This window comes from Natator depressus, chromosome 3 (assembly GCF_965152275.1).
Source record: "Natator depressus isolate rNatDep1 chromosome 3, rNatDep2.hap1, whole genome shotgun sequence".
NCBI classification, from domain to species: domain Eukaryota; kingdom Metazoa; phylum Chordata; order Testudines; family Cheloniidae; genus Natator; species Natator depressus.
Genome location: NC_134236.1, coordinates 167,194,421 through 167,208,193, shown reverse-complemented (window position 1 = coordinate 167,208,193; position 13,773 = coordinate 167,194,421). Strand labels below are relative to the sequence as shown.

The window sequence follows — 13,773 nt, the reverse complement described above, 5'->3', positions numbered from 1 at the left end:
GGTATACCAATGATGACGCAGAAAAAACAGCTTCTCTGGTATTTTGCTCAAACACTGCGAGAGTCCCTGGTTGGATATGCTGCCAAGATTGTAAAAAGGAAATGGGGTGACTTTTTGTGTGTGTGTGCGCCAACTGAGATGCCCAGAAAGGGCCTGATTTTCAGAAAATGGGGTGCTCATCATTTTCTGAAATGCTGGCTCCTTCAAGCTGGGCACCCAAAACTAATAGTCAATTCTGGAAAATTCTGGCCATGGCTTTATCTTATCTATTTTCATTTGGGCTGTTTGCTTCAAAAGTAAGCGGTGTGCTGCTTTACTTGCCACAGGCTTTTATATTTTTAAAAGGGGAAGGGCCCCCCTGTGAATAGATTTTTTGTTGTTGTTGTTGTTTTTTTGGGGGGGGAAATGGTATTTTAATCTAATGAAAAAATGAGGCTCTTGTCTTTTGAATGTTCAGGGCTCGAATCTATTGTGAATATGTGAGCGTAACTCCTGTGAGCATGAATGTACCATGCCAAAGAGTGGGCTTGTGTGTGTGTCTCGCTATAGATACCCCCTGACCAAATGTAATCAGTTACATGAGCACAATAAAGCATCTTAAACTTGCAGATTTCTTTTTGAAGTAGAAAACTTTTTTCTTTCAAAACTTATTTAGTAAAAAATATTTCTGTGTTGCGGAATCTATGCTGAGTTTCTGCCCCCCAAGCAACTCTTTACTTTGAAACTATAATCAGCCCCTGAAGAAACTGATTTGCTGTGGTACTGCAGACACCTTAACAATGCTGTTTCAAGCCCAATGTCTTATTCTTTAGTGGGCAACCCTCTGTTATTTAGATTAATTCTGTTTAAAGATTCATCTTGTATCCCTTAAAAGCAGAGTTCGTTAAGCAAGGACTATGCTGCTATAAGCAATGTCTCATCACTTTTTTCCCCAAACAGCCAAATTTGATGTAGTCGGTATTGGTGTAAATCTGGAGTAACACAGTTGGCTTCAGTGGACTTTTATCTGGATTTTCCCTGATGATTCTGATATCAGTAACAGGCTCAATCTGCCAAGACTTGTGTGAATTAGGTTTATTGTTCAATAGATTCATGGTTAAAATGTATATAACATAATCTGAAACACTAAGAATTAGAACACTATCATCAGTGGTCCTGATAAAAATTAATTGAGAAGTCTTTAAACAGGGTTCTCACATGGATGTAAATCTCTCTCTGTAATTTTTCTGAAGAACTGAAAAAAATCTCATTGCACTATATAACTTTGCTTCATTACAAATATTTGGTTTTCTGTTCAGTGTTATTCTGTATGTGAGAAATCACACGCCCAATGTTAAATTATTATGCTCTGTTTCTAGGGACAAGTCACCATGATGCCCAAATCAGTATTATTAATTATTTAAAAAGTATGATATGATTATTACTTATATCAGCCTCAAAAGAGGAAATACCAAAAAAAAAAAAAAGGCACAATGTAAAGAACCCATGTGGTGCTTGCTTGCATAATGCATTTTTTTAAATATGCTGCAGCACCATAGTTAGTTGAATTCCACAGGTTATGGTTAGTTTAATTGAGTTTAATTAAAGGGTAGGAAAAATGGGCTTGTGTTATGACAGTTCCTCTGTTGTACATGAATGTTTAATATTGCAGTAGTTATGACTTAGTCCATGTTTACTAATTCCCCTTAGAAGCGTAAGTATTTTAATCCTCAGTTTTACTTTGAGTAGAGTTTAAACAGTACTGCAGTTGCACAATTTATATTGACATCAGCTCATATTTTGGCATATGGCAGTCAGATAAACATTCTGCTAAATTTTGATGATCTTCCTCTCCCCTAACGTTAGTTATGGGTTTGTACAGTAACTGTGAGCATAAAAGATTTAGAGAAAATGTAGCAGCAACAATCGCATGACTATTTGAATTCACATATTACCTCTATTGTGGCATTATGATGATGATAAGAACCAGAAAGAGAAACAAGTCTGAAACTAATTTTTGTTTACAGTTAAACTGACTAGTCGTATTTTCATTGCCCAACACATAACACAATGGAAACAAATGTCATAGTTGTTAAAAAGCAGATTAAATATTTACAATTTGATTAATCTAGTTATTATTAATAACGTAAATAAGAAAACTTGTTTTAAGAGTAGTCTTTTGTAATCTGAGTGTTTTAAATGACTATCTTATAGCAATTTCAAATCTACGATAATAATCATAGACGTTAAAGATGGAAACGTTGTATTTGGATCACTCAATCCATTTTGCTGTCATTACAGAATTGTTTCCTAAAATACATTTTAATGTAATGTAAACTAGTCTAGTTTTAGGTCCCAAGACTTGAGGCTTCCACCACTTTCCTAAGGAAACTGTTTTACAACCTATCTCACAGTTAAGAAGAGTCGCATCTCTTCTGCTATTCAGCCTTTTGTTTTCCATAGTTTCATTCTATTATTCCTAGCTCTATCCAGTTTATGAAATTTAAGAAAATAATCTCACTCCTTGGAGTTTACACACTTGACATATTTAATATGTTTTCGCTTAGCCAAACTATACACACACAAGTTTTTGAAATCTTTAATCATACTTCAGTCCCTTTTAGCTCTCTGATCACTTCTGTTGCTCTTCTCTGAACTCCCTCAGATTTGTCAATAACTTTCTGGTAATATGGTGCCCGGAATTGACTGCAGGTGCAGTTATACAACAGTTGTACAGACAGAGATTATTACCTCCCTGCTCTGACATATTGCCTTGGGGTAGGCAGTGTTGAATCACCCAGGCTTCCCTTTATAATCCCATCACACAGCAAACTAATGTATTTGCTCTGTTAACCCTCCAGTGGGTCTTGCTACTGATTCCCAGACGTCCCCTCCCATTGAGTATGTGTTTAAGATTATTTCTCCCCTTATGTATTGGACTGCATGTTTCCACTCTCTAAGTCCCTCTGTATTTCAGTACTCGCTGCAAATATTTGTTGTACTATTGACTTGATTTAATGTAATTAATAAAGATGCTAAATAAGAACAGTCTAAAGAACAGTTTCTTCTAACTCAGAAGACTAACATAAATTTAACCCCTTATCTCCACTCCCCACCCCGCCCCCCAAATCAAGAAACTAACAATGCATGTTTAATTTCTCTGGTTCATTATAGGCCATCTGCCAGCTTCCATGTAGAAGTAGTTTGTTCTTTGGGAAAAGGACCTTGTCTTACTAAATGCTAATAAGTTGCTTAGCACAGTTGATGCTTTATATTTGATAACTAGCTGATCATGGATGATACCCTGTATTATAATCCACTGGATACCCCCTCCGGCTTGATATTTTGCCACATATAATTTTTGGCTAATTTCCAGTCTATTTCAAGGGAGTAAGCTTTCACCTTTTACAGCACAACTGGAAGTCTAAAAACATAAGTGAGTTTTGATATTTGCTGCTCTCTGGCACTTTCAGTAATTAAACCAATAGAGTTTTTCTTTTGTTAACTATAATATTGCTCATCAAGAGACTCCACAAAGCATAAATTAATTATGGATAATCACTAAAAAAAAGGGGGATAACTGAAGGCATCACACTGACTCCACAGATAGTGATGAGCACTAATCTGTTTTTTTTCACAAGTATCAGCCAAGTGCTTTACTAAAGTTGCCTTCTTGGCTCTATAATCTTTGAGTGCGTGCATGTGTGTGCAAGTATAAAACAATATAAATAAAGATGGGGGGTAGAGCTGCTCTGAAGACTGACTATATTTAGCGGCAAAGTAAATTTCTATTAAATAGACCATTTACTCTGATTAGCCTTGCACAGCCAACACAGCTGAGGGAGAGTAAGGTGAATTTTATTCCTACTTCTGAAGCATCAACAAAATTATGTAGCAAATTCTGGTCAGTTACCCCTGTGCAGTCTCTTGGATGGCAATGGAATTTCACAGGTATCACTGAGGTTATTACTTGACTTTTTAGTCCTGGAAGTGATAAGCAAACAAGAAAAAAAAATCCAGCCTGGTCATCAGATACCAGCTTGAGTTTGCAGGATTTGTGGTTTGAAAAATGGTGTCATAAACGGAGCATATTTGGTCTGGAGTTATACAATAAGCATAGAACCCAGTGATGACGTTATTGCACATTTATTTTCAGAGTAGAACTGCAATTCAGTAACAGAGGATAAAGCCAGCTTTTAAAAGTATACCCTAGGTGGTAGCCTTATCTCCAAAAACCTTAAACGACCAGGATATGTAGTTAAAATTGGTAATGCATTTTCATTTGATTATACAGGAGGTATTTGTAGCCCACATCAGCACACTTTAACCCACTTTTTTAGGAAGCCATTTTTTAGTTTATTTTAATAAATGTTGGTCAAGTAAATAGAACAAACTCAAGCTCATGTAACTATGTTAGGTTTCAGAGTAGCAGCCGTGTTAGTCTGTATTTGCAAAAAGAAAAGGAGTACTTGTGGCACCTTAGAGGCTACTATGTTGTGTTCTGTTCTGAAAATGTGTAGGATTGAAGCAGCAACAGCAGTTGATTAAAACAAGGCAGAACCTAGTTGCAGTTGGTAAGGTGACTGCATTTCTGTTAAAAACCACCCGAGAGAGAGCAGTGCATTTATAGCAGCTCTTAGTTGATCCAGTAGTGTCCCTTCTGACCTTGGTTGGGTGTTTTATAGGGTGACTAATGGCTCCCCATGTTCTCTTTTTCTGGTGACTTGCCTATTGCCTGCCTCTGGGTTTGTGATTCCCCTTATGCTGACTTCTGCAATATTCCTTCAGTCTCTTATCTCAAGGCTTTGATGCATATGTTCTGAAGGTGGCCACCGTGACTTTGGGTGGCAGCAGATGGTAAACCTTCAGGCTGCCACCGGCTATACTGGTGTTAAGTTGGAAACTTAGCGTTTGATGAAGAATCAGTAGTGCATATGAAAGAGCTTTTACTGCAGAAATATCTTTTAATTAAAAAAATTAGCATACTGAAACACTTGCTAATTTCTATGCATGTAAAGAATCCTAAAATTAACTGTTTTCTTAAAGGTAAACTATGGTTATTTACAAGTTAGATTTTATTATTTCTCAAATTTTTTGTATATAATGTATTTAAATAGTTTTGTTTGTTTGTTTTGTAAACTGAGCTGTTGGACACACTTTTATAAATCAATTATCTGAAGGTCTTTGAAGTGCAATTATTTTTAAAAGTAGTTTCACATAACATCAGAATTAACTTCCAGTTTTAAAAATGAAATGGGAAATCTTGCTTACAAACCCACAAAGAACTGGTACGTTATTACCTTAAGTATTACTAATTCCCCCTTTGTTGTAGTAGCTAGATGGCAATAATTCCTTGTTTATATGCATTTTGGGACACTGCATGGCTGCCTGGGAGAGCTAAGATACTGTACAAAGCACACTTGAGTGTGCTGATGAAAGTATTTATTTGGCCTATTGGCAATGCTCTTTTCCTGTCGACTTTATGTGTCTTTTTGAATTGGCTCTTGTAGCACTGCCTACCTATGTTTTTTTTTTCTTGGTGGTAACATGCTATATTGGAGGATTTTAAAGCCTAAAACAATAGCACATTAGTATGACAAATAGGGTTTGCATAGTCTCATTTTGTATCACAGTCCCACTTGCCATGAATGGCGAAAGTCTGGCGTAGCACTTGGTTGCCTCCCTTTTGAGGATGGATGTGGATGACGGTTAATTGTTATAAGGTATTAGACCTCACAATTCACGCTACAGTCATCCTTACACAACAGCTTCCATCAGCATCCGAAATCCAGGCACAGATTTGCTTCCTAACATGACATAAGAGAAGTGCCTGTACGCAATCTGCTGTTGCTGATACTCCTGATGCCATCGCTTTGGACAGAGTATTGAGACAAGGAACACGCTACGGAACTTCATGTTCTCAAGTCGCGCTTGTTCATGGGGGAGCTCGCTGACCCTGGTGGTTCTGTGTTCTGAAGGGAAATCCTACCAAAAATCCCTAAGGAACATACACCTGCACTCTCCTCTGCAGTGGGAGAGGGATGTGGAGGAATGCCAGGATACGTAACTCCTACTGTGACAATACCAATAAACAATGTTTGGCCCCAAAGTCTGAGGAGCGAAGCCTCTGATGTTGAGAGCAAGTCAGTGCTTAATCCACTGGGTATATGTTTCATCTTTGCAAAAGTACGTTACAGCACTAGTCCTGCAAGGTAGCCCAGAGGAGGTTGTTTTTTTCTGCTGTGTAAATATAATGCTTTGTAGAGTAGATGTACTGGAGTCTAAATGAAGTGGTTGTGCCTCTTTCTTTCTCTGGCTCATCCCCTTTTGGATTTGCATGCTATTTGCATGTTATGGTAATGCCAATAATAGTGTGGTAATTACCCATTTTTGTAACTTGTGCAGATAGGCCAATTATGGACTATGTTTTGATAAATTGCATGAGCATACCTGCTTCAGTACAATGTTAGGGCCCTACTCTTCAGTTATTTCAAAGTAAGTTATATATAACCTAGATCTACCCAGTCAACTTTGGCTAAATGGATGACACTAGGAGTTTCTCTAAACTTCTGTCATGACAAAATAATCACTTACGCCAAGATATAGAGGTACTTAATAAATGGTAATTCTCTATCAAACAAAATGGAGCCGTGGATTATTTTCAAATCTGTGGAAACTGATTTCAGCTTTGAGTTAAACAGAGAAAACAAGACCAAACAGGAGAGAGTATAATGCTTGCTTGGGGAGAAAAAGCGAAGGAATGGTGGCTGGTTGGAGAGACTGGTGAATCAGTCTAGCTAGTGAACCTCAGCAACGCGGAACTATTATCTGTTAAAACCTGTTCTGTTACGGATGAAAAAGAGTAGCTGCTAGTCTTTGTGATGTTGCAATATAACAGCTGAAGCTAGCCCGTAAGGGGCAGGTTGTCTGCTTTATTTCAGTTAGTGGCAGTCATTCTATATGTTACTATAGGGCGAAGAGTCGGAAGTCTGCTCTGTTACACCATATGTTAATACAGTTCTGATAAGCAAGTGTGAAACATGAAAGGGAGGAATACATTAATTGTATTTGTGCAATAAGGTATGCCATCAAAGGTAATTATTTCATGACAGTTTTAGTTATAGCACTTGTTTTATCATGAAATAAAATATGGCTTTAGGAGCCTTTTATTGGAAAGACAATTGTATCAAATTAGTACCAAATTAGATTTTTGCCTTTACAAAGGTGAGCAAACCCATGAGCAGTTTTTAAATTGGTGTGTTGTATTCTACAAATGAACAAATCCTGTCTGAGGGTTAAAGAAGCGATTATTTTGTCCTTTATGCTGACAGCTTCATTACTGATTGGCCTACTGTTGGTATTAAAAAAAAAAAAAAAAAAAAAGTTTGGCTCCTTATGATCTTTGTGCATGCAGCTATAATATTAATACAGAGCCATAGAACCGTTCATTAAGAAGTGACTTTAAATGAGGTTGATGCATGAGATACAGATGTTAAATGCAGACATTCCTTTTCGTATACAGCCGTACGGCTAATAATTTCCAAGTGGCTAAAGCTCTTGTTAGCAAGGGTGCTGGTGTGTTAAGGATGGCCCTATAAATAACTTTAAGAGCCGAAGTTGAAGGTGCTTTTTTTTTTTTTTAAAGACTATTGTTAACTAAACATTATTGCCAAACAGATGGAAAGCATTCACCAGCCTGATGTTTTTAGGTCTAATTATATTATCACCAGTCCTGTACGGCTCAGTTGAAGAGGTGTATCCAGAGGCCAATTTATAATCATTTAGCCAACACCTGTTTGGGAGAAATTGACAGTCAAAGGGCACATTTAAAAAAAAATCACATATGTTCTTGTATTTATTGCCTCAATGTGAACAGGACCTACCTACAAATAAACTTGGTAAAAGAAGACAAAGTGACTGTAAACAAAATATCACTTCCTAACAATTTTTATCTGTCTTAATTTGGCATATCTTGTAAATTTTATTTTAAGACTGGTGGCTATGCAAGGATAGTAAAACCAATGTTACTGCTATGATTTATTCCACTGGCTTCTTTTGTTACTGAGAGCCCTACAGAGCAGGCTTACAAAATCATCATGAAAATTCACCTGCCTAGGCACATTATCTACTCACCAGCCTTCCCATTATGATGAAAATGACATTCAACACATCCCTCAAAAAAATTAATCCATTGAGTGGGCAAATAGAATTTTTAGAGGCTGCTATGAAATATTTTATATCTTAGATTGCATAAACTCTTGTTTTATAGGTTTCAGAGTAGCAGCCGTGTTAGTCTGTATTCGCAAAAAGAAAAGGAGTACTTGTGGCACCTTAGAGACTAACCAATTTATTTGAGCATAAGCTTTTGTGAGCTACAGCTCACTTCATCGGATGCATAAAGTGGAAGCTTCATCTTAAAACAATCAAGTATTTTTGTACACTGTACAATGAATGAGTATTACAGGAGGCGCTGGTAGTGACCTCTGTACTTAGGCTTCCATTAGAAAAGATTATTGCAACCTTTCCTTAAGAAGATCTAACACATCCACTGTTTGCAGCAGGCCTTTGAAATTAGGCAGGGAGAAAATTCTTGGGCTGGGGAAGTGCCTTGTCTTCATCCCATGAAATTCTGTTCAGGTTTAGCAGAGTTATAATTGATTAAAAAATCACAATTTCCCTTCTCTTGCTTGTATTACTCTGGAATATGTTGGCAGTCTGCCCAGATAATTGAGTATGAACATTCTAAAGAGCTAGGCCCACACTGCTGTTACTTCACTGGGAATACCTGTGAGCTGCTGTTTGGGCACCATTATTCTTGGACCCAGCATGTGGCTCCAGCATTCCATTCCACCCCCTTCTGGGTACTATGTGGGACAGGATCTTCCCCCAGCTCCCAGAGAGGAGAGAGAGAGCTGAGTGGGTTTCCCAGAACCCCCAAACCAGCACACAATCCCAGCAGATCATCCCTCTTTCGGTGGTGCCAGCTGGGGCAGGAGTCCTCCTCTTTCCAGAAATGGGGAGGGCAGGGGGGAGGGACGGGATGAAAGCTGGGCTGGCCTGCTCCTGCCACCCACTGGCCCCAGAACATGGTGCCACTGGCCCATCACCCCTCTGGAATGTCTTCTGCTATTGCCAGCTAATATGGTTAGTCCTATAGCTCAAGTTGTAGCAGTCTGTACTGCAATGCTGCAGGTTGTATGGATAACTGTAAATCTGGCATTTCCTGTGGTTTTTTGTTTGATTGTTTGTTTTCTTAAATGCTTCACTTTGCAGCTTAAATAATGTTGTAATGTATTTTTTCTTTTTTTTAAATGTAATTGTATTTACATTGGAAGCATAACAGTGTGGAGAAATTTAAAGAGTGAATATTCTTGGTATGAAAATCAAATATGACTCAGACTGCACACGCTCTACTTCAGGGGTGGGCAAACTTTTTGGCCTGAGGGCCACATCTGGGAATAGAAATTGTATGGTGGGCCATGAATGCTCACAAAATTGGGGTTGGGTTATGGGAGGGGGTGAGGGCTATGGTTGGGGGTGCGGGCTCTGGGGTGGGGCCAGAAATGAGGAGTCATGGGTGCAGGAGGGGGCTCTGGGCTGGGGCAGGGTGGTGGGGTATGCGTGGGGGAGTCTGAGGGCTCTGGCTGGGAGTGTGGGCTCTGGGGTGGGGCTGGGGATGAGGAGTTTGGGGTGTAGGAGGGTGCTCCAGGTTGGGACCAAGGAGTTCGGAGTGTGGGAGGGGGATCATGGCTGGGGAAGGGAGTTGGGGCATGGGGGGTGAGGGCTCTGGCTGGGGGTGCATGCTCTTTGGTGGGGCAGGGGGTGAGGGGTTTAGGGTGCAGGAGGGTGTTCCAGGCTTGGATGGAGCAGTTTGGAGGTCAGGAAGGGGACCAGGGTTGGGGCGTGGGGGGAGGCTCAGGGTGCAGGCTCCCGGAAGCAGCAGCATGTCCCTTCTCCAGCTCCTAGGCAGAGGCGCGACCAGGTGGTTCTGCACGCTTCCGTGTCCACAGGCACCGCCCCTGCAGCTCCCATTGGCCGAGGTCCTGGCAGTGCTTGGGGCAGGGGCAACATGCAGAGTGGAGCCCCCCAGGCTGCCCCTATGCGTAGGAGCCTGAGGAGGGCCATGCTGCTGCTTCCGGGAACCGCATGGAGCGGCCCTCAACCCTGCTCCCCGGTTGGAGCACCAGAGAGGGGCAAGCCCCAGACCTTGCTTCCCAGTGGTAGCTTGTGGGCCAGATTAAAATGGCTGGCAGGCTGGATCTGGCCCGCGGGCCGTAGTTTGCCCACCCCTGCTCTACATGTTTGATCTTGGAGTATTGGTCTTGTACATGTACCATTTTAGGTTATTGTACTGAAGGGGAACTCTTCAGATATGCCTGGGCATCTATAGTCTTGGAATTCCAGGGTAAAATGCTCAAGAGTCTGGGGGTTTGCAAAGAGATTTGGAGAACTTCAGTTCCCTAAAACTGGAATTTCTGAGGGTTGTCTTTCAAACAAGTGTCAATACTAAATTAACTAATTAGATTTCTTCTCCTACAAAGTAACAAAACGTTCTTTAGCACCCATGGTGGTGTCACTAAGTTATAAATGAAGTTGTCTATGATGTGTCTGCAGCAGAGCCAGTATACTGTAATGAAGACTGTCTTTTGCAGCTATATCTTTCCACTTTCTACAAAGAATCCATTCTCTTTTCCTAAATAAATATTCTTTTTCCATCTTACTGTAATACTGCAGTCCTAACAGCTGGATTTCCCTGCAACAATTTGTGTTGCCAGTTATAAATGCACCAAAACTGTAAGGTTGTGGAGGAATTCAACAGCAGTGATAGTAGAGTTGATTAAGGCATTAAAAATTTTAGGTGTTGCCGTAACCAGTATGAGCTTGAACAAGCCATGTTGTCGTCATAATGCACAATTTGGTTTGTTTCTTCCGACACAAACAGTCTTCAGTTGGACTTCCTGGGAGGGACCATCAGCCTCACTCTAAAAAACAAAACACCCTCTGCCCTCTCCCAAGAAAACAGGGAGCCTCTGGGGAAGGAACGTTTGGGTATAAGAAACCTGGTGGTGTGAAAAGAAGTCTTTTTGGGAGAAGGGAGTGTTGGACTAAACTGAGGTAACACAGCTTTTTATGCAGTTATCCTAACTTGAGTTCTGCTGAATTATACCCTCACTCGTAAAACACCAATTGATGTTTTGGGGGTTTTTTTTGTTTAAGTCAAGTTTTAAAATTTTTGGGCAGCTGATTGGTAATCAGATGAAGTTTCTGCAGTATTCAGGCGACATCGTTCATGTCCTCAAGCATAAAAAAAAAGATCAGTAAAGGTCTTACTAATATGTTATCAGAATTTTTTGTATTTTAGCGTGCCTTGTTTTTTAATAACATGCAGCTGTTGGTCTATAGAAATGTTCAATAGTTGATTTTTGAGTTGCCTACTGTTAAGTAGCTATATACTAATGAGGACCTTAAAATAATTTTTCCTTTAAATTATGTGTTTGTTTAGGTTTTACTTGTAATGGATACTAGAACACAGCAGACGTTTATACTGAAAGTAAGTAACATCTTTATTCTACTTTCCTAAACAACTTGGCCTGCTAATTTACTCCACACAAAGAAAATATTTCCTATTTTTATGGTTGCCATCTCTGTGAATTTTATCGGCACATTAACATTGCTATCTTCTAAATGTATTTGAAATATATTTTCACTTTCTTCCATCTCCTTTTCTTTCCTTTTTCTCTTCAGTTCTTGTACTCATAGCATTACCACTGATCATGATATTGAGGCCAGTATCTTAGCAGGCTTCAGTAAAGGATCATAGTTCTGTTAGAGCATAGGAGACATAAACCCTCATGCTTCAGTGCATACGTTAGGAAGAAATTTCTCCTATACACAAGCTACTCCATAACTGTTCGTTACAGGGCTTGTTCCCCTGAGGCATCTGATATTGGCCACTGTGAGAGACAGAATATTTGATGAGGTGGACCACTGCTCTGATCCAGTATGGCAGTTCCTATGTTCTTAAAACTATAGGCTGCTATGCTGTGAAAGGTCCGTTTAATGCCAGTAAACTACTGAATTAACAATAAGGACCTCCCTGCATGGGAATTAAATCCTTCAGGTTTGCCTCCTGTGATTCATGTAGATCAGGTCAAAATTCTTTTGAGAACCCAGTGAATCCATCACGCTGGGAATTGGTTTAGTTTGAGGGCTTGATGCAGGCCTTATTCACACAAGGAATTACATTGCTTTGAATTAGGCTCCTGACATGAGTAATGGCTGCAGAACTGAGGCCCAAAGACTATGCTGTAGGTAACTGCTGAAACTTTATTTACACCTCAGCTTCAGGTACACTGTGTACACATGCTGTAAACTGTTTTAATTCTATTTATCTTGCGTTAGAAATCCTAACACCTACAGTGCACAGAAAATCATTCCATTTATAATTCACAAATGGCTATTTGTAAACATTATATAGTTCAGATATTAGACCCTAGGTAAGGATGCTCATTGTATCTACAGGCAGAATAGATGAACTTTATACTTTTTCCATTTTACTCCTTACATCCTCTTTATCCATATAATAGTAGGTCATACTTACCTCTCTCCCCCTCCTTTCCAATAACTTCATCTGTGTGCCACCTTCCAAAATCATTACCTCTTCAGGAACTGAATCTTTTCCTATTTTTTTTAAGTATGGTGGAAATATAAAGATAACACATGAATCCAGGGTATTCTTTTGTCTCTAGAACATAGACTGATTTAAACAATGTCTTTTTGCTTAAAAAAATGAATTTTTTAAAAAAGGTCATAGGGAAATAACTGTGTGTCATCTTGATGACTTAGTTTGAGAGAGATTCTAATAAAAACATTGACCCATGTAATTGATTTTAATGGCAGCTTTGTGCCATCTTCTGTTCTCTGGAAATGCGCCAGATGCCATCAGCAGAGCCTCGGGGGACTGAGGGGCATAGAGCAGCAGATGAGTGGTTTCTCTGAAGCCCAGAGTAACTCGGATAGATTAGTTTGGTTGATAAACACAGAGCACAGCAGGCTCCAAAGGCAACTGAGGGTACAACTGACCTTTTTGTTCTCTGTCAGGGTCTAAGGAAAAGTAGTGAGTACAGCAGGAACAGAAAGACCATCATTCCCCGCTGTGTGCCCAACATGGTGTGTCTGCACAAGTACATCATCTCTGAGGAGTCTGTATTTCTTGTGCTGCAGCATGCAGAAGGTTTGTCTGTGGTTTAAAAAAAATCAAGCTTTCAATCTATGATAAATTTAAATATCAAATTACTTTCTTGTGTATTTTTCTAAACAAAATATTTTCAGTCTTAGAATAACAAAACTATATAAATAGTGGATTTTTTCCCTTATTCCTATTCTGAATCTCATTCCTGTTTTGAATTTCCCCAAAAGCTTTAGTAATATTGTACATTTCTAACTACTTATTTTCTACAGGACAGAAACTGGTTTGGTTGAAACTGCAATCTATAGTATGTACAAGTCAGCTCTAGGAGATAAAATCTTTTTGCCACTTTTGTAACCTTTGGCAAGTAAATCTTTTTAATGTTATGTAGCTAAAATGGGAAGTATTCCCATAAGAATTTAATAATTGTCTTCTAAAAAACAAGAACGTTTGCCTATTACTTAACATTACATAGTTATTCTGATATGGGTTTTTAAGAAAATAGCCAGTGGTGTCAAATAGGAGTTCAAAGCAGAAGCACAGAGTTGTGCCTTCAAACTATTTATAAAATTCCTGTTATATGTACAGGGAACAGGTGGCAAAAA

At 39.3% G+C, this 13,773-nt stretch overlaps 1 protein-coding gene across 2 annotated transcripts in view; it reads left to right on the top strand.

The window, feature by feature from the left end:
• RPS6KC1 (ribosomal protein S6 kinase C1) overlaps positions 1-13,773 on the top strand; it is a 106,862-nt gene that overhangs the window by 60,611 nt on the left and 32,478 nt on the right. For both annotated transcript variants that reach the window (XM_074949272.1, XM_074949273.1), the window contains 2 exons: positions 11,483-11,530; positions 13,081-13,213. In XM_074949272.1, coding sequence (XP_074805373.1) covers positions 11,483-11,530; positions 13,081-13,213 — 181 coding nt within the window. The remainder of the gene's footprint in view (positions 1-11,482; positions 11,531-13,080; positions 13,214-13,773) is intronic.